The 26129-nt window shown below is 37.2% G+C and overlaps 1 protein-coding gene across 1 annotated transcript in view; it reads right to left on the bottom strand.

The window, feature by feature from the left end:
* CDK19 (cyclin dependent kinase 19) overlaps window positions 1–26129 on the bottom strand; it is a 104536-nt gene that overhangs the window by 8863 nt on the left and 69544 nt on the right. Inside the window, exons 5-10 of the mRNA XM_029962745.1 lie at window positions 22864–22921; window positions 21797–21928; window positions 6979–7122; window positions 6636–6705; window positions 5345–5417; window positions 1220–1317 (exon numbers count right to left, since the gene is read on the bottom strand). Coding sequence (XP_029818605.1) covers window positions 1220–1317; window positions 5345–5417; window positions 6636–6705; window positions 6979–7122; window positions 21797–21928; window positions 22864–22921 — 575 coding nt within the window. The remainder of the gene's footprint in view (window positions 1–1219; window positions 1318–5344; window positions 5418–6635; window positions 6706–6978; window positions 7123–21796; window positions 21929–22863; window positions 22922–26129) is intronic.

The following is a 26129-nucleotide window of genomic DNA, read 5'->3' as shown; positions in this document are numbered from 1 at the left end:
ATGCCAGAACGACCACTTGTTGATCCAGATGATAAAATGAACAAACACAGTGCCAGAGGTTCCACAACACCCAGTTAGAACATGCATGGCTCACTGAATAAAGGGCCTGATCCAAAGAGTATTAGTGTCTTATGAGCCTGCCTTGGCTTACAGCAGGCTTAAATATATTTGCCAATCACAACTGCATAGTTACTTTCAATAAGTTTCCCAGGTCTTGCTGAGGGAAAAAAAGATAGTTTTCAAGTTCCACTCGCCAATGGAATTTGGAACATTCCTTAATGCTTATGGCAGACACTTTATCACAATGTTATCCTGTAATCCATGAGGAGCTATAGCTCTACCTAGGATAGCATCAGATAAAGGTTAAACAGAAAATTACTGGTAGATCTTGCTCAGTATCAATTTCTTAGATTTCTGCATCAATGTTCAGAATACAATCAACGTGACACGATTTTTAAAAGTGTGTAAACAAGAAAAAGAAATTTAAAAATGCCCAACTAGTCTCAACTAGATTCCTTTTGCACTCCAGTGACTGCTCCCTCCTTTTAGTGTTGCCTGCTGGCTGAGGAAACAATGAAAGCAAAGGTGGAAGTCTCCCTGCATCCAGTTCCCACAGAACATAATGCTATGCACCACCATGCTTCTAAACACTGGGAAGAGAAACTGTAAGTCTGCCAGTTGGAAATGAATATATAATTTGAACTTTTCGCGACAATAAAATACAGAGAGAGAAATTCTGTACTCTCAAGCCTTTTGAACAAGGGATTTGTGGCATTTTAGGCAGTCATTTTTCTCTTCACTCTTCTCATACTGTTACCCTGTGCAAGAGGGCATAGGAAAGGGCTGTAGGTCAGAGAACTGTCCTAATCTTAGGGAGGGGCACAATCAAACCAGGCAATGGAAGACAGGGCTCTATGAGGCTGCATAAGGCAGAACAGAAGAGGGAATAGATTAATTCTCTAAATACTGCAATAATATTGTCCCTCTAGCTTTGGTAATATGCTCAGAATTACACCACTAGTGTGGTACTGGGTTATTTTTCATGACCATTTAGTTCTGGTGCCAATAGATACAGACTATTAGTGTAGTTTCTGCTGAGCATGTCTGAGCTACTACTTCTCGTGGACACAGACAGATATCTGAATGTTTCAGATGTCATGTAATTTCAGGGATGAGCATACAGCAGAAAGAAGATGTGCACAGACAAGGGAATACATACTCTGATGTAGGCAGAGGATCCTCTTGAAAGTAGGGGTCCTGCAAAGCCTGCTCTGAGGTAATTCTCTTTGTAGGGTCCATAGTAAGAAGCTTCTGAAGCTGTAAAGCATAACATTAAAAAAAGCAAAAAGTTCATCAAACTACTATTTTTCAAACTATAACTTTTATGTCTTGGATTGTGGATTACTAAATTCTTTCTGGCTTGTCCAGACAAGCATAAGTTAGCATTGCTTGTCCAGTGAAGTTCCTGAGAACTACAATGCACATCCATCAAAGTACTGTGAAGTACAAAGGCTGTGAAGTACTTCTCGTGGAAGAAATAGTTAGGTGTATTAGGCAATATTAATTGCTAAGGCTAAACCACTTTGCTAAAGTAACACTAAATTCAGCTATTACAGGTTCATAAAGCATAATTTATAAATAATGTCTTTTTGTTGCGGCACATGTATAGCTTTTATACTGTTCTGTACAGCTAACACAAAATGAAGTGTCAGAACAGACTGAACATAACCAGGACTCTTCATATCGCTTTAGGGACGGAAACAATAAATCTTCATTTCTTACACTGGCAACATTCCAGAGACAGAGCACTCTGATACTCATGCAGCTCCTCAAACCTACTCTAATTGGTACTGAAATGAGAAAGAGGGGGAGTAGACCCTTCCTAGTAACCTTTCTTCCTTGCTAGGAGGAAAATAAGCCTAAATCTATTAGCCAGAATGCTTTTGACTGCAGCAGGCTATAAAAGAGGATTACAATACATTAGTAGTATAAACAGCAATTATAGGCATATCATACCATTTTAAAGAGTGAGTTATTTATCACATTCTGATAAACTCACAGTAGGAAATTTGGGTGCTCAAATTACATTATACAGTATCCTGCTCTCATGCAATCCTCTCTTAATTCAAGCCAGTAGTAAAAATAAAATTTCTTCTGCAAAGGATATCTTAGCTCAAACTGTCTTTCGGTCCTCCAACAAAAACTGCCTGAATATTCAGCAAAAGAATGTGATTTTGGCATGGGTATTTGGGGCTTTTTCTTCCAATAAATTAAAAATCTGATATACAATTCTATATTCTATATATTTGCTACAATAAGCAGCCTCAGTAAGACTACCCATCCTCCTCAAGAAAGATGATTCCTTGTATTTCCTTTCTGAATAGTTATAGTTAATTCTAGGCCTGGTAGATAAGGCCTATTAAATTCTTTGTACTTCTGCCACTTTCTTCCCACCTATCCTTATTCACATATTTTATGGGCCATGGACCTCAACAGACTGACAACACAACAAAGAGCTATTTGGGCTGTCTCTCCACCTATCAGTTCATTTGCAACCAGTTCCTGAAATTAATTCTGCTGCTTGCCTAGAGATACACCTCAAGATAGTCCTGCACTGCACACACCTGGAGAGCTCACCTGAGACCATTTATTTTTTATTATTATTACTGTATTTTTGTGTGGTCAGATAACTCTTAACCCTATGTTTCCCATGCATCTTAACAAATCGAACTTCTAATGTGCTATTGTCTCTGACCTCACACAATATATACCACAATTTGGGGACTCCAGTATCTTTACTTCAAATCACCACCTCTCCCTACATGCAAATTTTTTGTCAGTTATAGCAGCTTCTGACGCATTTCTTCTCCCCAGTTCCTTCACAGTGACTGGAGGACAAACACGCACATTATGTACAAGGCCACTCCTGGTCTTTGGCACCAGATGTCATCCTTGACAGAAGAGTAGACGGCATCAGCTCTGCCCCCCGGACTCCTTCCTCAGACCTCCTTGCTGCAGTACTACTCAGGAGAAAGCTCATACAGTTTGCTGCCATATAAACACCATCATCACAAACTGCCTCCAAACATGACCTGTATTCTTTGTCACTCAAAGATAAGACTAATGTACCACAGCAGAAGACCTAAAGATATCTTGGACCTTTTAATGATCTGCTCCTTCCGTCAGCATTCACTCTTCACCCCGAGGATACCATCAGTTTGCTCATTCCAAGTGACACCACACATAACATCACTCCAAGTGAGATAATCTGCCTATCAGTGATGCCACTGGACACCAACTTTCTTTTAGAAGGTCTGGTTACGCGTAGCTTCTGGGAAAATGAATAAAAAATGTCTAGAGGCAATTTGTTTTCAGGGTAGCAGTTGCTAACACAACATAGCAAACCCATGAGACTAGACTTCATCAGAAGTCTTACTTTCAGCAGGTCTCAAAATTGCTCACTCTTGGGCTCCCCTGGCCTGACATGACAGCTATAAATACTATGCTTGTAACTCTTCCAGGACAGCAAGAATAGATGCCTCTTCCTGAATGGAAAACATTCTGCCCTTCATGTAGATATTATCATTCAATGTCAATCAGCAGAATGGCATAATATTCACTTTCTCAAGAGCCACTTGCTATCCTGCACTGGTCTACTCGATGCCATCTGTTCTCCAAGCACCACACTTTCTGTACTCATTAGCACAAGGTCTTTATCAATGACTGTTACAAAGCAGATGCCTTCTGAGGTCACCTTGCAAGATGGAGGTTGCCTCAAAAAATAACCACCTTGGATACGAACAAGGAGTTTTAGGGAGTCTGCTTCAAAATACATTTACCTCCAAGCTCATTAGCAGACATATTTCTTATCTCATGATATGGGAGAGCAATGCACACCTTTCCTTCAAGATCTGCTGTATTTTAGGATCTTTCATGAGATAAGGTAGATACTGAGCCTCTTTGCTGTAGCATGGCTATGGCAATTTTTAGGTGCATGAACCTCCTCAGTACAGCAATGAGGTATGAAGAAGGTTGTTCATATTCCTGGGTATTCTTATGCAGATCTCTGGGAGACTGGCCTATCTGAGATCAGCCTCCATCTCTGTGGCTGATCATTAAAATACCCTTATTCATCCCTGATTATGAACTGTGAGAAAAACCTAACAGAAACTACCTTGATTACCTTGATAAGCCTTCTTCAGGATGCTCAGAAAGAACAGTAAAATATGGTTAGTTTTTTGTTCTTTAGAGATCTTGTTAATATTTCCTCCTGGAAAAGCAGCCTACCCACCCAAGATAACTCTCAACTTTGTGTTCACAACCTTGATGAATTAGCTGTGTATGCTGACAGTAACTCATTTGTTTCTCTGCCTTTCTACCAGGTTTTCTGGTGGCTTCCACCTTTTGTAGGAAAACATGGAAGTTCACGTGCTAATAAAATCATCTTTTCAGTTAGACTTATCCTCCAGGTGATTCCAATGCGTATCCAGTAACTTGAGTTCAAGAAGTTTTAATTCACTTTTATTCAAGTCTCACACTTCTTATGGGAATGCTTCCCTTCCACCCACTTGGGATTAACCTACTCTGTTTCCACAGCTATTTGTGTCATCATCCAGCAGCTACTAACAAGTCAAAGAGCAAATCTTCGCCAGGACCTAGAGAGATGACTGCTATGCTGAATCTGTAAGTGAAAATAGATCACTGGAACTCAAGCTGCACTAAGCCTTATTGCAGAGGCTCCCTGTTCACAGTACTAGCAAAGTCACTTTGAACTTAATTCCTAAATTTAGACAGCACTAATTCATCACAGAGGCATCCAGGAATGATCCACTGGCCTACAGTGGATGACTCAACTAGGTAACCAGTATATATATGTTTAGGGATTTTGTTTGGAATTGCACACAGAACAGTGGTAGACTATTGTCAGAGGGAAGAAAAAGAAAAACAAATTACTACAGAAAATAAATTTCTCCTTTCCTCTTCCCTTTCTTCACAAAACTCTTTAGCTTTTGGGAGCTCTCTAGCTCTCTGGGACAACACAGAATCAAGACATATACTATACTCACTCTCCTATTTGCACAACAGACCTAAAGGTAAGGCTGAATATACAAGTGCCTTGCAGATCTTAATTACAGAAACTCTCAGATCTTCACTACCAGCAGTTTAAGCACACCTCAGCATAAATTTATATGAAGAAAACACATCTCAAAAATGGCTAGTTAGTGGTAAATAGCTTTCTTAGATATTGGTGTTCATTAGAGTGAGACAGAAGAACAGACACAGATATTACCATTAGAAATGTATTTCATTCCTGTCATCACAGCAATTTTCAAGTTGCACCTACCAAAAGAAAAACTTTGCTGTCAGGCTTGACTTTGTGTTTCTCCATGTATTTTATGAGGCTACTATTGGCATATCTGAAAAATACAGTTAAAGAAAGATATGTCTGAAATAACTCTGCATTAAAAACATGGGACTCTATCAAAAACATTTACCAAATCACAAAAACATTTACCAGCCCTTAATAAGTAAGCTATAAAAAGAACTACTATCAGAAGACATGTGAGATATTTATCTAGCAGTTGCACATATAAAGTGTGCTTTTCACCAACAAGAGTGCTATCAACTGTGTAAAGATTATTTCCATGAAACATGCAACTTTTATAGTATATGGATAAACTGTTGATATGGACATATGACAGGGAGACATAACTTGAAGTTTATATCCTAGTTTTCTAAAGCAACTCTACTGTAGAAAGTGTTCAGCCCCTTGTAAGAGCTCAACATCTAAGCTATTAAGTTGTTTCCAGTTACAATTTGGCAGAGCAGTTAAGGTTACCAGTATGGCTTCCCAATCCCAACCTGCAGCAAATCATATAGTTCTTCCAGCTTCCAAGCTCAAAGATGTCTCAAATATTTATTACCTGTGCCTTGCCTTTCATTTACAGCTCCAGAGGTTATCTATAGCCATTTTCAAAAGAAAGAAGCTTCATGCACAGATAAGCTTCATGTCTTGTCTAAAAGAGAGTGTAATGAACCCATGGCAGAGCTGGAAACAGAATCCAAAACTTCTGAATCCATGTCCTCTGCCTTACAACAGTCTGTTTGGCTCCTTACAAGTTCTGATCTATCACCACCACTTGACTAATTTAGCCAAAGCACCAGAAAACAGTAAAAGTGGAAAATTCTCAGACCCCAGACAGGCTTTGAATCACAACCTCTTAAATATGTTACCTTCCATAGAAATTTCTGTCCACTCTACTGCTGTCTCTGCATATCTGCTTGTCAAAAGTACCAGTACTTCCCTATTCCTTCTCACACAAAATGAGTGAAGTTATCTTGAACATGGAACGTAAGTGCGTTAAGCAAGCTCATTTGTCTGTGCCTGCCATAGATTAAATGACATTTATGACAACACCCTTCTAGAGAAATGGGGAGGCCACTTAGTTGATGTTTTTAACAAGCAGCTGTGGAAAAGAACAGCATTCAAGCAAACCAGCTAGTTCAAACAGGACAGCTGTCATAGTGTTAGAACCCAAATGCTCCAACATCCCCTCCCCAAAAAGTCAGAGCATAGGAGGTGATTTCTGCCTCTGCTACATTCAGTGAACTGCTGTTGCATTATCATTACTTACGTTGTTCTCCTAAAATCTTTCTGAAGAGTTGGATATTCTGGCATCTTTCTTATGTCTTCCCAGTCTTTATCTTTGGTAGGGAGGGGAAAAAAAAAGCATTTACAATTCTGAATGTGTAGGTTAAGTAATACATGAGAAGAAATAACTACAGCAGTTGTTTGACTTCCTGTTTGTTGGCCAGTGCTATTGTTCCATAATTGTCAGCATTTCCAAATCCATCAAATTGTCAGATTCTTTGTACCTATACAAACAACTACTCATTTCCTTTAGAAAAAAAAAAAAACAAACCCAAAAAAACCAACTCAGTGGTGTTACATCTGATGCTTTAATGAAAATAAATTACCTGCAGGGAATCCCATTACACTGAAAATGCGGTCTAGCTGATCGTGATGAAAAGGATTACTTGTTTTGATGTCCTCCTGGCGACAGTGAAATATAGGTTCTGAAGTCAACAGTTCAGCAAATATGCAGCCAATTGCCCAAATATCTATGAAAAAAGGAGGATAATTCATGCAAATTTACTGTACTCAATCTCTCTGGTTTTTGTTTCTGCTCAAGTTCTCAACCTTCACAGTAAAATTATATACAGTACTTTAAAAATAATGCATTAGTATAATACATTAAAAAAAGGGTAAAATTTGGAGGGTTTTTTTTTCAACCAAAATTAGAGTTTCCAAATCCAAGTCACACAATGACAGTCCAGCACTTCATGTATTCACAGTTATGGCAGAAACCAACACAATATTTGCTGACATAGTGCTTAAAGGGCATTCAACTGACCATCAAAATCAAATTATAAATACCCCATAAAGATATATGGTAGAATTATTATTTCAATGTATTTCAGAACAATTTCAAACAGATAACTGATAACCAAATAGACACTAAGAAGGAAAACACTAATGAGTCATATGTTTAACCAAATGGTGCAAGCCAGTCACAATGGAGAAACAAGATCCTAATTTTAATCAAGAGTAGAATAGTGATACCAAACTTCAAAAAAAAGAACACTGCAACAATATTTTAATTCTTTCATCTACATCTCACGCACATAAAAGAAAACAAAAGCATAGTATTTAACAGTTGGACTTGATGATCTCAGAGGTCTTTTCCAACTTTAATGATTCTGTGATTCTATATGCTGATGTTTTACTGAAACAACAAAAAACACTCCCCATATTTCACTGATATGCTTTTTAGATTAAATCTATTGTGGACAAGAACATTAATTTACAAGAGAATAATTTTCTAGATTACATGTATTCATTTTAGTTACTGCTAATCACCACCCATCTTAGCGTTCCGTGTGACTCAAATGCTTTATTATGCATCTTAAAATGAAAGTGTGAATTTGTCAGTGAGAAGAACGTGGTTACTGTCCTAAAAAAAAAAAATATTTGCTACACCAACAAATATGTGTCTGGGATATAACTTTGGAAAAAGGTGTTGAGATCAGATGAGTAATGAGCATAGATTGCTGAATACAAGACTGTGGAGACTTATGTAGTCATTGAGGTTAAATTAGATGACCCTGAGACATTTTTTTGATTTTTTCAAATTTAATGGCACAAATTAAAAAAATAATAACTTTAATGTATAGGTTTAAGAGATAAAAATTATTTAACTGGAGTTTGGTTTATTGGATTTAGACTAAAGAAAACACCAAGAGAGGTCTCTTGTTTGTTGCAACTAATCTGAGATTCAAAATCCTATTTGTTGTCAATAGTGGTCTTTGGCCTATGCTGCCTGAGACACAGAGTGCCCTGAAGAAAAAGCACTGCTCTCTTTATGCAGGTAATGAAGAAATAAGCCATCACACTTTGCCAAAACAGGTCAGTTCCATTTCCATCATGTTACAGGTGTGGAGCTTGGGGTGTCCTAACATATCACCCTTTCTTCCTACTTCCTTTACAGGAAAGTCTGATGACATTTCACTCAGACTTTACAGTTCTGACAGGGTATAACTTGTTCTGTGCATTACATCACATTCTTGAGGTTTTATCTTCCTTTCATTTTTCTATTAGCCTTATCTGCATGAAAACAGTATCTTTAGCTGTTGAGATTTTATCTGCTCAAGCAGCTAATGCAGCATATTAATCACAATTGCTGCCTCGGTAGTAGGCATAAATTATCTACTCCAGAATGAAAATTACTTATTATTTGAAGAATAGAATCTTCAATTAACAGTATCTATTTGTTCATTTTCAGACTAAAGAGAAAATCCTCCCAGAAATGGTTTATCTAGAGGCGAAAGGAATTGCAGCTCTCTTGGTTTTGTTGGCTTTCTGCAGTGCTCACCATCCAACACATAGTAAGGGAGAGGCTGGACCACTGCTCATTATTCTGTTCATTACTGCTCTACCCAGACTGACCTTTTCCTTTTAAAGAAAAAAAAGTAAAATCTAGTATTCTCATTGACAGCAAAGCTGAACTGGGAAATCTCCCTGATGAGACATAGCAAACTTCAAAACTGTTTCTCCTTCATCATCTGAACTGTGAGAGAGCAGAGCCACCATGGAAACACATTCCCACTTCCTGACCCAGCGATTACTACAGAGAGTACATTTTAAACCCTTTGAGAATTCAGAAAGGCAAACATTGTACCAACTGGATGTTATATCTGACCAAACACTGGTAACTCCCAAGCTGGTGTTATAATTTTCTGTGGGATGGCATTATTGGGAAACCATTCTCACAGTTAATAATTTTCTGCTAAGTTTGGCAAATCCCCCCTTTTTTAAACATTCATAATTCACAGTAATAATTTACCACACATGGCATTTTTTCTAGCAGGAATGCCTCATTAAATTCTGCCAAGTTTACAAGCTTAATAAATGCAAGCAGTCTTAATAGGTATTTATCTTCTACATTGTTCATATTAGTCAAGCAAATACAAACTTCAGCTCTAACTATGGAAAAAATTTCCTACCCAGTGCCATTTCACGTTTTCAACTTGTGGGCCCTAAAATAAAGTTTAATTATTATTACATGTATTCCAAATCTATTCCAAGTAAGAAGAACTACCCCTCAGAAGAGAGCATGGACAGGGCAAAACTTAAATCACACAAACAGTATTTTTCAAGTACAGAGTATTATTAGTTTAATGCACATCATCTGCTTCTAGCACAAGAGGAACTTCTCATATTGTTGTATAACAATTTCATTATAAATAAAACTTCTTTTAAAAATCAAGTACCAAAATAAGTGGCAAAAATGATCCAATAATTGGTTCACTGCTCTGCCCTCTACTAATGACCAAGAGGGTGAGTTGTCTCATTGCTCCCAAGCCAAAACTAAAACTATAGACAGTATCCATTTGTTATGTCCCAGACCCACCAAAAACTGGGACATACAGGTCCTACAAAGTTGCAATGGGTACTAAGTGGTTTTCCATCTGATGTCTTGGGAGGATCCTAATAAATTTAGCAGAGTAACACAATCATTCCTAGAAGGATGGTTCTGTTTCCTTCAGTCTCTTCTACTATCATCAGACTTCAGGACTAATCTGTGGTAAAAGGTTTTCACTGCTTTTTGAGATGTGTTGTCTTGTTGGGGTTCACCCCTCCAAGACTTCCCACTTTCCCCAAGTTTACACTGAACCTGAGTGCAAGCCAGTTTTGCTCCCTGGGTCTGGGAAGAGGGGTGGGAGTGACTTCTAACCAAACAGCTTGCTCAGGTTCTATTCAGTCCTACTCTCCAGCAAAATATCTTTCCATTGTAACAATACTTTTCAGGTACTGTATAATTTTATAAAAAGAACAGAACTAGCCTTTTAAAGGTGGCCACTTGTGGTTAGGAAACAGACTTTCCATATATATACCTGCATGCAGAGATTATTAGAATATTTGTATGGCTGTCTACGTCCCAGTTTTAAAACCTGTGACTCTAATAGCTTTATAGGTCACCTGAAAAAATCCCCCACGTCCCACTCTACGTTAGCACAGCAGCCAAGGAGCAAGCACAAGAGGATGGTGACACAGCTGTTTTAATGATAGGGATGATTAAGCCGACAAATGCTCATGTATTCTTTCACTTCTGTGGCCCAATAATCTCATTTCTGTATTTGTTCCAATATCTTGGAAACATTCTTTAAGAATACTATGACCATTTAAGACAATAAGACAATTTACTGAGCAATAGCCCTGACTCTCAAAATGAAACATCTTTTCCCATGCATATTAGCCAAAATGTTTCACTGAACACAACACAGAATTCAAGATTAAATATGTTATGATTGTTAAATATATGCAAGAAATAAAATATATAAACAAGCTCTTGGTCTCATATAATTCTTTAATTAAATTCTGTTAAAGAAAGTGAGTAAACACTTGGAAAGCATGTATTTAGCTGAAATCAATCTGAGGAATTCATCATTAGTGAGGTTTGGTTTAGTAGCATCAGCACTCAAACAAACTGCCTTTTTTTTTGTTTTGTTTTGAACACCAAGTCTAGGCTCTAGGACACATCCAAACGCTGGTGAAAGAAGTGAAGAGCAGAGGGACAGCAGAATAGAGCTTCTCTATACCCACCAAGGGCTAATGCAATAACCAAGGTACCCAAAAGCTAATTAGCAAGGCTTTAGCCCAAACAAAGCTGTCCAGGTCACCTATAAGAGCTACAGCATTTATGTAAGATTCACCAAAACTTTCAAATCAATGTAAGGGCAAAAAATGAACCAACAGACTGGAAATCTGAAAGGGGGCTGTGCAGGCAAATGTGTCTAATTTTTTCAAATAACCATCAATTGGTGTAATGAAAAGGTATAACCTCTGCAAAAACACATCTTGCATCTCTTCTGCTGAGCACAGCAGCAGATTCTAGACTTATCAGGAATCTTTACACACAATGATCTAGGAGCGCAGAGATGCTACAGAAAATGAGTTTATTAATCTTTACACTGGTTTTAAATACCTAAAATCAGATTTAAGAAAATAATGTATCTTTAAAGAAGGATTTCTTTAGTCTAGTTGTTGCTGTTACATATAGACACACAAGGGAAAGATCTTCTCATTTGTACAAAGGTCCCAAATTTTGTATGCTTCATTGAAACTTTAGTCAGCAAAACAGAAGGTCAAAGAAGAAGTGATTACTAGCCTTCTAAATTTGATACCTTCCATGGAGAACTGCAAAGGGGGTCAAACATTTACATGTGACAGGTTTTTCAAGGGGAAGTAAAAAATGGTGTCAGTGGGCTAAGGGTCAGAAATTTGCTGTCACTCATCGGTAAGTTAGGTAATGTTTACCGATCTTTAACAAAAAGCATCTCAACAGAACATGGCTGAAGAATAACTTACACTGTAAAGCCATAAAGATGACTGTACTACAGGCAGAAACAACACCTCTCAGTAATCTGAGGCATGCTCACAGCCAGCCAGACACATATCTAAGAACAATATTTTATTTCAAAAGCATGTTATCTCCTGTGCCTTGATAAAGAGCCAAGATAATTCAAAACTTTTAACTGCAAACCCATATTAATTCAAATTAATAATGAAAGCCATTATCCTCACTTTTTTACCTGTATGCCTTAATCCTAGCCTTTTAAACTAAGTTGCCCTCTTCTCATGTTTGTGCTAACAATTTACTTAATTTCAATTAATACAACCTTCAAAATTTTAAGCCTCTCTCTTGAATGAAATTCTGAGTTCACTTAAATCAATTGTAATTTTCTACAGTGGTTTAGTGGGCCAGGATTTCTTTGTTCCCTCTTAAGAGAGGTATTTTAAGTTGTCAAAATATTTTATTTTCCCACTTAAATTTCTATTCCTCGGCATATTATCATTAAATTAAGATCCTGGATCAGATGATTTCAGACTTCTGTTGTGCATTAGACACATTATCTAGCTTGCAACATTACACTTAAATTACTGTGCTAAGCTTGACAACACAAGTACAACAGATGTAATACAGGGAGTGGCAATAAAATCAGATGCCCTAAGTAGTCCTCTCATGTAGCAGAAATATAATTTCAGAGAAATCTTGTAAAAGGACTTAAATATTTTGTATACAGAACTTGACACCCAAGAATTTGAAAATTCTGGGTTTACAGTTCCATATGAAAACTTGTATTTAACATGTGCAGTCTATGTCCTGAAGAAGACAGGAATCATCAAGGCAGGGAAGCTGCAATCAACAGTTGTACCACAGAGCACAAGAATTCAACTTTTACCAACATCAGCAGCTTGAGAATTAAGTCTTTATCGACATTATACTGCTTTTGCAAGGCTTTTCAGTTACTGTCTTCCCAAATACTCCTCCCATCACTACCCCCAAATCCTATATACTATATTTTCACCAGCAATTCTTTAACCCTTCAGTTGTGTCTCCAAGACTACTACTATATAAACTACAGATCATCTACTACATTAGCTAGCAGTAGAGCAGCTAACATCCTCGAGAGCATAGAGTGATGGTTGCATGAATGCAGAACAGGGAGATGTTCTTCTTTCTACTCTTCTCTTAGTTCTTCCAGAAACTGGGGTGGTCTCCAACCTCAGGTGATGTCACTTCAGGGCAAGGAATTAGGTCAGTGGGACAAGCGCCTAGTTCTGGCATGGAAAGTGTTAAAGCCTTGTTTTTTCCCTAATCCTAAGCCTTCAGGTGTGTCAGAGACAGCCAACTCCAGTATCTCTAAGACATAGTAAAGAACATACTGCTACTTTTGTTTCAGCAACAGCACTGTTATACCACAGAGGGTTCAAGAGGTTTCCTAGTAAGTGCCAAAACCTTTCAAAGAAACAAAAATAAAAAGACAAATATCCTTTCAGTGACAACCCATCAAAAGCACGAGGAATGTAATGGGTGACAGAAAAAGCAGCTTTGTAACCTCAGGGCTACATCCCCCTACCAAATATCAAACAACTATAGCAAGTAAAGGAAGTATGAAAGCTTCTCATTGCAAAGGTCAGGAGTCTCTCGTATATTGTGAAGTACTAAGCAGGTCTAATACAGAAAATGTTACTATTTCCTCCTATAACAATGAAAGAATTAAAACCAGGCAAGATTAGCCCCTGCCTGGTAAAATAGTATTTAAAAAGCTTTTCAGGGAACATCCACAGCTCTGCATTTCATAGAATCACATGAGAAAATATTATTGATGGTAGCAAATGAGAAAAAGCAGTACATATTCTTAGGAAGGAAAATACACTATTTCTTTTCTAATTAAATGAAGAATATTTTAATAAACTAGCTTTTCTGTACACAGTGAAGTTCTTTGGAAGTTAGCTCCATGTTAAATGAAGAGGGACAGTGAGTTTGTAATTTATTGTGTGCTCCTACTTAGCTTGTGTTTTTATCTATTACAACTTTTTACTAGATCCAATATGTCAACACCTTTAGAGCTAACATAAGGTGAGCAAAAGGCCTGCTATCTGCTAAATTGAATTATAACAATTATAACATCTGCAAAGAATACTTTCTTGGCTTGCTCCAAGTAACAAGCTATGACAACCTTTTCTGGGAGTTATTATAGCTTTTGATCACTACCTTACTTCAGTCAACTGAGAGGAATGTGCAAGATGAAACCTTGCCTCTTAGCACAATCACAATTATTCGTCCTTCCAAATAAAGTGCTTTACTTTACAATATCATAACATTTCTGTTATTAAGGCTTTCAGACTTGCAGCTATTTCTAATAAGGCCTTGACAATAACCAACACAATTAGAAGCAACTCCGTTGGATAAGCCACGAACTAAACTGGTGTGAAGAGTAATTCTGCTGTGAGTCACAGCTATTGACAAGAAGCCGACTTGTGAAGCAATCCCACCTGTCCTGAGAACAAGTCATTCTACTCCATCAGTGTTGTAACATTGAAAGTTTCAGTAGATATTGCTGAAATAATTATGCTTGAAGATCAAACTGATGGATCGTCTAAAACAACTCCTCTGCACCAGAAGTATGCATCTTGTTATGATGGTAGGCACTTGGTTTTCATCCAAAATCAACTTCTGTGAACAAACTTTTCAGATATGGTAGTAAATAGAGCAAATTAAAAGCCTTCATTATTGCACCATTTAGTTAGGATAAAATGTTTATGGTACCAGGTTTTACAACAGACAACCTTTTGTACCTTTAAATGGTTCATTTAAAAAAATGAAATAACCCTTCAGCCCATTGCTTTGTAAAGGAAATCTTAAAAAATAAATCAGAGATCTCTGAGTTGTACATTTAGCTCTGAACCAAACCATTCACCTGTTCATATCTAAAAGGAACAATGTATTTCCAGTATATCCCAAAGAATCACAATATAACCCAACTGACATTTGAGTCATGAAATATGAGGTATTAGGGAATTAAATATGAAGTGAAAAGTGGGCAAAATGCATCTCCTAATCTTCTCCAAATTTGGAATCTTGCTTTCTTATGTCATCATTCATGTTCCATCTCCAAATTAGGATCCATTATTTGCTTTGGGCTATGACAGACATTGAAAGAAAAACTCCTGTCTTACTTTCCTAAAGCTTTTTTTTAACTGAATATATCAGTTTGGCCTGGCTCTCTTGCCAAATCCAAGCTGTCTCCTCCCCCCTCCCACTCTTTCAAGTGAGGGAAAAAAAAAACGAACCACAGAAAAACTGAAAGAAGCTCAAACAAAATGGGATTATATTAAAAATATATATTTACATATATTTACAATTTTATATACAATTTGAATATATTGTACACACAATAGGGAGCTCACGAGGGGAAAAAAAAAAGGGAGGGGGGAAACAGGGATAAAAAAACCAAAACAAATATCCTTCAAATATACACCATTAATAGAGAGCTAGCGAGTAAATAAAAAAATGAATTAAATACTTCCCTGAACGAGACAGCAGAAGTGTGCAAAGCACCAACCAACTCCCCACACCTCCTGGAGGGACTGGAGATAATGGCAGGTGTAAACAGACAGGCCTTGGCCCACACGAGCAAAGACTGTCTGCGGAGAGACCTGTCGTCTTCAGCCACGGGAAGAGAGAAGAGAGCGAGCTCTCTTATCTGTGCCTTATTTATATGTTGTGTTATGCTAAAGGATGATATGGAATACTTCATTAGATTTCTGACCCCCCATTGCTAAGGAAGGCCTAAAAAATCCAAAAAACCAACCCACTACACTGAATTCATGGCATAGGTGGCTTCGGGAGATTAGAGAACCAATGCTGCTGCTGCAAAGGTCATCTGCCTGGTAGAGGGCAAAGTTGGTGAGATACTAGGGAAGGAAAAGCTTGCTCATATGAGGCCCTGTGGTTATTAACAGTTGGGAAGAACACAAAGCTGATACTCTGAGGGAAAAACAATTAGAAGGAAAAAAGACACAGAACTAAGACTATGACCAACAGGGAGGATTTTTGGTCCACAAATCATTGATGACCCTTGATGAATATGGGACTAATAAGCATTAATAAGGTAGATTTTTGAAGGCACCTCTTGCTCAAAAGTGGATTTTTATCACAGAGCTGTTTCTACAGAGAATATTCTGCCTTCTGAGTATTTTTATGTTATTTTATTTTTCCTACTCTAAAATAACCCATGTACAGTTAAGTCATAGTAGTCATCCTGCAGTAGTAAATCTGCCAATATACTGAATAAAATGGTAAAAGTATCCAGTACTTCCCTTCATAAGTGTTGCAAGGGGAGAGAGTCAAGAGAATACAAAAAAGTATTAGGTGACCACAGGCAGAAGTTTACAGGTTAATTTACAGAGCAATCTAAATCAGGACAGTTAGCAGATTCTAGCTGAGACTGAGGATCCTGCAGTTTTGTTTTCCTTTTCTTCCCCCTCTTTTTTTTTTTCCCCAATGTCCAGAACATGTATATTTCTCAAGTTAAGTGATATCCCAGGTTCTCAGAAAAATTAATCCATTCATTGAGTTAACAAAAATAATTTACAACACACTTGTACTGGAGCTCCCTATTATCCTTAATTGACTATTTTCAGGACAATACCATTAAGTGTCCCCAGTCAACAGAAAATGAAACAACACATTGGATGGAACAAATGAAACATGGTAAACCACATACAATAGTTAGGACTGAATCAGTATTTAAATCCATGTCTCTTGAGATCCAGCTTACTGCTGCTAAGAGATGAAACTTTACTGTCTGCCCCATGTTGGAGCACCTCCACTGGTTTTACAACAGTAGAGATGGGTCTGACCCACTGCACTGTTCTCATTCTCCTGACTATTAAACTAGTACACACCTCTTAGACTCTACAGAGTTGACAAGGGCCACCAGCTTTACTGATTTCCAGACATAACGTATTTCAGAAGCAAAGAGTAATAGAGCAGTTAGAAGGTAGGAACCACATCTCAAAACAGTTAATGTATTAAAATGTGTAACAATCCTGTTGCTGTCAGCATCTCAAGCTTCCCAAAATACACATTAACGGAGCTATAAAAGTTTCTAATTAGACAATCTAACAATCCTTTATATAACTTCACATTTTTTAGATGACTATAATGTAGTGGAGCACAGGAAACGCCTTTTTTTGGTGGTGCGGGGGAAGAAACCTGTATAGTATTTCAGAGATATTTTAGTATTTTAGAGAGCAAGAGGAAAAAACAGCAGTAAATCATCCAGCACCTGCAATAACTAGATAAGAGAACAACAATTAATCCTTGGTATTAAAATATTTTGCCTTTCAGAAAAAAGCATGAGAACAACTTTGATAACCAAAATTAAGGAAGTTTATCACATGCCAAAACAAGTTTACCACAAAATATCATCTGAATCCAATTACTTCTCATGTCATATAACATTGCCCAGGGCATGAACAAGGCTCCCTTTCTGATGCTGTCTCAGTTTTTCTTTTCAGCATGCATAAATGAATATTTTCAAAACCTCTCTACTTTACTTTTCTTTTCTAGCTTTTCCACAATCCCTTCCCTCAAATCAAAACCTCTCACAAGCAGGAATGTGGATCCCTATGCAGGAAACAGATGCTGATTGACTGTAGATTTGATCTTCTTAATTATCTCTCATATATGTTTAAAAGCAGTCCTGCTCCTATGGACCACAGGTGGGAACCTCCCCTGTACATTTTTTCTGAGGAGTTTTCTATCTTCTGGTTGGACTCATTCGTAATTTCTGGTTTACCAAATTTTCCAGATAGGTCTTCATTTTTCCTCCCAACCCTCCCAGAACATGAGACCAGAAGAGCTTTAGGCATCAGTCCAAGATTTCCAGAGGCCCCACAGCCTGGCCAGCATGCCAACAATCTGTGTGCACACAGTAAGGACATCTGATGCACTTGGAATGTGTGGAACTCACTGCATAGGCAATATGGAACACATATGCACATATTTCCACCCTAAATCCTACATAATGCACCCCTGATATTTTCCTCACTTTTTTTCCTGCATGAAGTCAAATGGAGTTGTTGAAACTCTGACAGATCCCAGCATTCATTATAAATTCATTCCCTCTGATACATCAAATATTTTCCTGTGACATTTGCTTTCAAAGGCATTTTGATGTCTGCTTATACCTTTTACATGTTTCCAGCTTCCATAACCACATGTTAGTCTGGAAATAGAATGAGGTGACAGTGCTGTGAATTACGGTTTCCGTACACCTCAGTTTTGTTCAGGCTGGTAAATGCAGTTGCCACATGGCCATTTCTGACATTCCCACTGACTTATAATTTGGACAAGTGTGGAAAGGTAACTAAGCAATAGAGATTTCTCGAGTTTCCAGATTTATTTTTTCACAATAAATAATCCCATCCTTTTTTGGATAGTGTTTTAGCCTTGCTTAATGGATGGCTGAATGATCACTCTAAAGAACTCTTTTGTTAACAACATCCAAATCATCTAAAATACTATATAAGTCATCTGATGCCATTTATCAAATATACTGTTGCTTTAATTAAGGCAAGTGGTAAAGACAGGTAAGATACATGCTCATTTGATAGCACTGATAACTATACAAGCTGCAACTTGATACAAACAGGTCTTAATTATGTTATTTTCTTGATAGGCTACAAGATGCCCCAGAATGAATCATGTTGGAGACCGTCACATGCTTTCTTAAAAAACTATGATGAAAAAGAGTTTTTACTACTTGCTTTACCTACTAAAACATTTTTTCTAATCTGATGTTCCCAGAGTAAAAAAACCCATCTAATTAATGTCTCCTTTCAAGCTGAAAGCCAGATTACTGTTTCCTTCATTTTACCACAGCAATTTTGTTTCTTTAAAAGGGCAGAAAACTTTGCCCATACATGAAAGCAGCACTGTACCTTGCCACTTACTTCAACCTTGTTTATTTAGTATTTTGAGCATTTTCCATTGTGCTGGAGACTTTCTAGTTCGGTAATTTTATTAACGTTTCCATGATATCAAGCATTTTACATTTTCACCGCAACTTAGTTTCACCTGAAGCTTCTTCAGGTTACTTTTATTTGCAGGTTTTACTTCTTTGATAGAGTATTGGGATCTGACGATCACAAAGAAACAGATTCTGTTTTTAAATTATGGTGCTGAAAATGCAGAAAACATCCACAGGCTACAATGTATTTAGTATGGAATAGAGTGATCTTTGGCTTCTACAACACCATTTTCCAATTTACATTCATTTGGTAAGTTAGTTGTAACGATGTAGCAGATATATATGAAACTTTATTAACAAGTAGGGTTTACATTGTAAACATTCACAGTTCAGGAAACTAAACATTATTCCCCATAAAACCGTATCATGGGCTTTTTACTATGCTTTAATTATGCAGAAAGCAAAAGCTATTTCTGTTTTTAGCAATAGTATTTTCCTGACTCCTCCTGTACCTCCTTAAAACATGATCTTATATATGTGATTAACAACTACCAGTTCTGCAAAGAAATAAATGAAAAATAGAATAATTCATTAGTATGAAGGGACAAACTAAATAAAGGAAAAAATGTCACTGAAAAAATACCCCTAAAATAATCAAATATGCTTATATATTGTTTTGTGTAATACACAGTTCTTTCTAAACATTCTATATTTAGTTTAATATTACCCCAAAGTTATTTTGAATACACTGCTAATAATTAAATTATATATGAAACTAAGATAAGGTAGAGAGTATTAGATACAAGACACAGAAAAAAACCATTTAAAATCAAGACAAAGTCAGTAAAAACCTATGCAAACATCTGAATTACCTAGCAACTATTAAACACTGTTCAGTATGTTGCAGAAGAGTACGGATAACAATGTATTCCTAATAAAGTCAAAGAAAAATATTTCTCACCATGACAAAATTGGAAGAGAATAGACTAAAGCTGGCATGACATTGCTTTTAGCCTTATTTTATTGATACTTACTAATTAAAAGTTATATATTATCTAAAAAGGCATAAGAAAATAGCTATGGAAAAAAGCAGCTGTACTAAATAACGTGTCATTTTTTTTCATAATGTGCTATATCTAATCACCTTTATTCTAAATTATTATTTCCAACTGAATTGCAGTTAAATGAGAATTTTATATAATTTATGAGTTATTACTAAAAGCAATACACTAGAACTCCCAAGAATTGTGTAATACTAAGAGATGTTAAAATTATATTTCTAGCACAGAGATTTAAGAGAGAGTTTTAAGAGTTGCGTCCTTTGCCAAAAATATTAGCATTCAAGTTAAACTGTCACTAGCATGCTTAGCTCACAAGATGGTCTTTTTAAGTGCACATAATGTTAGAAGCAAAACACAAGTCTGGACTCATGAAACTGCATGAATGTCACCACTATCATTTTGTTACTCACTTCTTCCCTTTACCCTAAAGCTAAACATAGGCCACCTCCATGTCCCCTTACTCTTTTCTATTCAGTCACATGCTCCTCTAATCCTTCAGTCAGCCTACAAATCTCAACTTGGAACTTTCCAGTTTTCATTTCTGTATTTTTTATTTTGCTGCCCAAATTGTTTTGAGTGCCCCTCAGCACTCACATGGCATGCCAGGTACTATGTAACCATTCACAACCCCTCCTGGGGAATTCACTGGTGTGATACAAGAAATAAAAGCCTCAGGAATAATAAACTACTAGCAAAACAGATTTCTCTGAAGTAGCATCATCCTCTAAAGTTCCAGAGGGACTCCTCATCTGTGTTTTAGTATAGACTACAGATCCCTCAGGGCAAGAACCAAGTTATTTATGACATAATTAAGCAAACAACAGCATTATACTAACTCATTCTTCAAAGAGATATCCTGAGATAATGGTACATATCACTCACCTAAATCTCCAAACAATATGCTATCTATCAAAAACAGGCAATTGTCAGTTGAAGTAACTTCCCAGTACCACACACTCAGTGCAGGTCACTCAGTAATCTGGTGCACTCAAATCAGTGTTTTCCCCTATCAACAGGCAATTTAAGCATCTAATTAACAGGTGTTTAAGGCAATCCTTTTGGTGTTTTCTTTAAACACTTCTGGCAACTGTTTTAACCCACTACAGGGTGCAGCAAGCACAGACTTAGTAGTTAGCAGCCCAGTTTGCATGGTGGCAGAAGCGAAGCAGGCCCTAAGAGTCTGCTTCAGACAATGGGATTGTGCCACTACCATGCAGGAGGCAGGGGCACTACAAGGCTCCATCCCCAGCACTCACTGGAGAAGATACCCTGGGATGGCTCCGTCTCAGCTGAGGCAGAGTTCCAGAGGGAGCGTGCTGCCATGCAAGACTCAGTCTGCAGGATGACACTGGCATCACAGTGGGAGATACACTCTGGCTGGGGCACTGAGACACCAACAAAAGGAGCAGTGAGAGGAGGTGAACAGACTGGGAAGGTTTCATCACTGCAATATAAGAAAGATATTAAGCTATTAGAGAGCCTCCGAAGGAGGACAACGAAGAACCTAGAATTCCCTAGAAGAATGCCACTTTAACAGCCACAGCTCTTTCCCTTTTGAAGGTTTATAAGATTACAGGATTTCTGAGCCATATCAAGAACATATACAAACCAATGCAAAGGATATTTCTGTTTTAAAAATAAAACCAACAATACATTTAAAATGTCCAGCTCGTATTGAAAAATAAAAGCACAGTCCTCAGAAAGTTTCAGTCTGAAGTAATCTTTTATGGATTGGATAATACTCCATCTGCTGCTACTTCAGGAAAAAAAAACTAGATAGTCAGCTGAATCTCTTATCTATTGTAAAGCCACCATCCTTTACAAAACTTGCAGGCAGCAGGACAGCTTACCAATGGCTTTTGTGTAATGTCTGGCTCCAAGTAACAGCTCTGGAGCTCTGTACCAGAATGTCACCACAACTGGATCCAAGTCTGCCAATGGCTTCAAAGGCGAGTTAAACAATCTTGCAAAACCCATATCAGCTGGGGAATGGGGAGAAAAAATAGAAAAGAATATTTATTTAAATTTTAATACAAAGAAAACAAAATTTAACAGTATTGCCAAAAACAATTATAACAAAAGCTTAAAAACATTAAAAGTTACAAATCAAAGTTTCTAACAAAGCACAGTTACTCATAATAATACTGAGCCAAATTTATCTAAGACTAAATTCCATTTACTTCGTTCATAAGACTATGAAGGATAATGTTTGACTTCAGTGTTTTCACCACGGGATTGTAAAACTTCACACAACACAGACACCTGTTTATTTTTTAAAAAAACTCCAACAGAAACTTGGTTAACTAAAGTCAATAGTGGTAGGTCTCTAATGTACATTTTTTTAATAGTAATTTATAAAAGTGTGAGTCTTTGCGGCTGCTATGTATTTACCCAAAGTGCAAAACCAAAATGACTACAGTGTAGATTGTTTTGAACTATTTTTCAAGGCATGTCTCCTACTTGATTTGGAGGAATGAACTCCAGAATCAGTCAGTATATACTGTTACAGAGGTGTATTTTAAAAGTAAGCACTGATATATAACTCAAAAATTCTCTCTAGAAAGAGTCTTGTAACAGTAAGAAATGCTCAATGGGAAAGTACAAAATTGGGCGTATCCTCAAACCCACACATTTTAAATCCAATTTAAATCTGCAACTTATCTTTTATACCACTTCACTTAAATCTTTCTGCTTCCAAAGTTATGAAATGCCAAGTATAATTTTCTTGCTGTTGCCCATACAAATACAAGCATATAAATCAATAATTATTAGCTGAATGTTTTCAAACACAAGAAAATTGATGAATGCAGAGTCCAATATGAAAAACTAATGAAGATCTCTTTCTGTCTTACACTGAAGATCTGTTTTTTTAAAGTAACCCCTTAGCTATGCAATGAAATTTTCTAAAAATGTTTACCTATTTTAACTCTTCCTCTTTCAGGGCCTTCACCCATTACCAGAATGTTTGCTGGTTTCTGGAAAACAAAAAATCAGAATTTTTAGTTGATCAGCCTTTGGTGATTATCTTCAAGAAGAATAAAAATATGTACGTTCATTTTATAACTAAAACATTTCTAGAAATATCCTTAGAAGTCTAAGATTACCATACCTTTATGTTTTGCTGACATTTAGTTATTATCCCTAGTTACCAATTTCACAATTAGAAAAACAGAAAACTACTTTGATGTTTCACTGTAAGAAATGCAATCTTTAACTACATTTGCATTCCTATTGTTACCAGAATGATTAAGTTCAGTGGAAAGATTTTCTTCTACAGGAAGCAGTTTTATGCTACACATCAATAACCTAGCAAAACCCACTTTTGCTAGTATAACTTAACGAAAGTGATGCCAAATCTTGGTATGCAAATGAGTATGCATCAATGAGTGTCAGTTTTATTATCGTCATATATAACTCAATTTTTAGAGCTGTGTTTGTTTTTAGAGTATGAAAGAAAAAAATCACATTGGCAAAAGAACTTTTTCCACAAAGTTGATTTCATGCTTGAAAATTCACTTAAAACAGAAATGTACACAGACAGCTACGTCCACAAGCTTTTGACAGTGTAGACAGCAGCTTTGCAAGTACAACAAAAGCTTTATAGACATTTTTTGCAATCCATAGTTGTTTGCAACCAGCTGCTTGTGAACACCACATAAAATCTGCACATGACATCACAGCAATTGTTCTGCTATTAGAATCTAGGTTCCCTCAGACATCAATAATCATTCCTTGGAAACTTTTCCCCTATTGTTTTAACAGCTGTAAAAAAGTAAACAAGATTGAAAACATAAAGTGATTTGAATGAAGAGATGCATAACAAACTTTCAAAGTAGAATTTTTGGGAAGTTAATCCCAACAATAATTGTATTTAAAATCCCTAATGCCCAGAGAGGTCCACTCAAGCAGGATTTGTCCAAGAATATGAAAGAGATGTCCAGAAAGCCACCACCAAAATTTCACTTAAATTCTCAGTGCCTTGCCACTATTTACCTGAAATGAGACACTCAAACTAGGGTTACTAATTCTGCTCAATATTACAAACCTTTTTTGAAAAAGCAAACCAACAACCACCACCAACAAAAAAAGTACCCTACCTATTCTTTCTCTTTCCCTGGGATGCTGTTCTCACTTCCCACCTCACATCCAGTGCTAGACATTGCTTCTTCCCTGGTTCCAACCACAACCTCTCTTTCCAGATGCCATTGCCTCTTTTATTACTTCTTTTTTAATCTATAATTGTCAACGCCATCCCTGACTTTTCATTCCCCAACATATATTTGGAATCATTCAAGAGGCAATATGCACTCCCTTGGAGAACACAAGAGCTATTTCAATCGATCTTGAGCAAACACTCACCAGCAAATCTAGGGAAGATAAAAATTATGCTTGCTCTTAGCTAATATTTAAGGATAATAAACTCAATACCTCAAGGTGGCTGTCAAACTCCAGTTGTACATTTATGTATTACGCAGAATTGAACATTCCAGAGAACAAAACAATCCGATTCTGCATATTCAGTAATCAGGTAGCAAGGGAAGCATGCAAGTTCAAGCAAGAGAGCAAAATTCCAGTTTCCTTGCCAGAATTCTTCCTAAATTTTTGCCTAAAGAGTTGAGTATGACGAGTTTGCTGGACCGATAGGCTGAGGGCAATGGTATGATGTTCAGCGACGCAAAATGTTGTGTCCTGCCCTTGGTCCACAACAACCCCACGCAGCACTACAGGCTGGGGGAAAGAGTGGTTGGAAAGCTGCAGCTGCAGGCATTAGAACAGGCTGCCCAGGGAACTGATGGAATCACCATCCCTGGAAGCGTTCAAAAAAATGTGGATTTGGCACTTGAAGACATGGTTTAGTGGTAGACATGGGGGTGAGAGGTTTATGGTTGGACTTAATCTTAGAAGTTTTTTCAACCTTAATGACTCTGTGATTCTATGAATCACAAATCACTTCAATAGACCTTTATATTCAGGATTGGATTATGCGCTATAAAAATGCATTTTTTTGTCAAGTGAAGAAAGCTGATAAAAATGTAGTTACTGCACTGATTTATGGGTCAGGGTTTTTTCTAATTAGGTTGTAAGAAATAAACATTATAACACCAGGAGATTTACCAAGATAAAAATCAAAATCTAAGCATAAACAACAGGATTCTCAAAACATCTCACAAGAGTTACATTTTATCTGTGGCAATACAAGATTTTCCAAGTATCAATTTCTTCATAGAAAAAAACTCCAACTATTTTATCTGCTGACATAATCCACAATATTCACAGAATAGCTGAGGTTGGAAAGGGCTTCTGGAGATCATCAAGTCCAATCCCCCTGCTTTTAGCAGGGTCAACTACACAGATTGGTCAGGCCCAAGCCCAGTTGAGTTTTAATCTTTTCCAGGGATGGAGACTCCACAGCCTCTCTCTAAAACTTCTAGTGTTTTACCACCCTCACAGTAAAAAAAGGCTAGTCACACACTACATTTATGCCCACTGCTGCCTGTCCTGCCACTGGATAGCATTGAGAAGAGTCCGGTTCGGTTTTCTTTATTCACACTTACCACGTATGTAGATGCATTGGTAAGATCCCACACAAGCCTTCCCTTCTTGAGGCTGAACAGTCCCAGCTCTCCCAGCCTTAGAAAGACTCCCCAAACCCCTAAATGACTTAGTGGCCCCACGCATACAGGAGATACACTAGGTTAGATCTGAACTATGGAAGCAAGGGACTTGTCCATTTATGTAATTTTTAAAGCCAGAATGATTTGAAGAGATGTTGTTCTGTTTAAAATGTAAATCTGTACTAATGAGTAATCCACCTAGGACCAGAACCCCGCTTGGGCAGCCAGCAGAGAAGCAAGTTGATTTACAAACTTATCATAGTCATGTTGATTAGCTCTTGTGAACCTCTGTATCTGAGAGAGTCAGGGGAAACAGAGAAGGAATAAACTGGGAAACAACTGAAAACTTATTTCCAAAAGAACAAGCACTTCTCCTGAGGCACCACCATCAATGTGGAGATTACAGGCATTTCATGGACGGCAATCTGATGCCTGCAGGATCCCACTGATCTGCAGATCACTGTCTCAGTAGCAGCTTGAGTTCCTCTTGTTAATCAGAGCTATTATGGCTAGGAAAGCATTTTCAATGCATGTACACTGAACCAGTCAAAGAGTTAGCACTGAGCTG

Source organism: Manacus vitellinus, unplaced genomic scaffold (assembly GCF_001715985.3).
Source record: "Manacus vitellinus isolate BGI_N305 unplaced genomic scaffold, ASM171598v3 scaffold_4_pilon, whole genome shotgun sequence".
Classification (NCBI taxonomy): Eukaryota; Metazoa; Chordata; class Aves; order Passeriformes; family Pipridae; genus Manacus; species Manacus vitellinus.
Note: the sequence above shows the minus strand (reverse complement) of the source record. Positions and strands in the feature narration are given on the sequence as shown.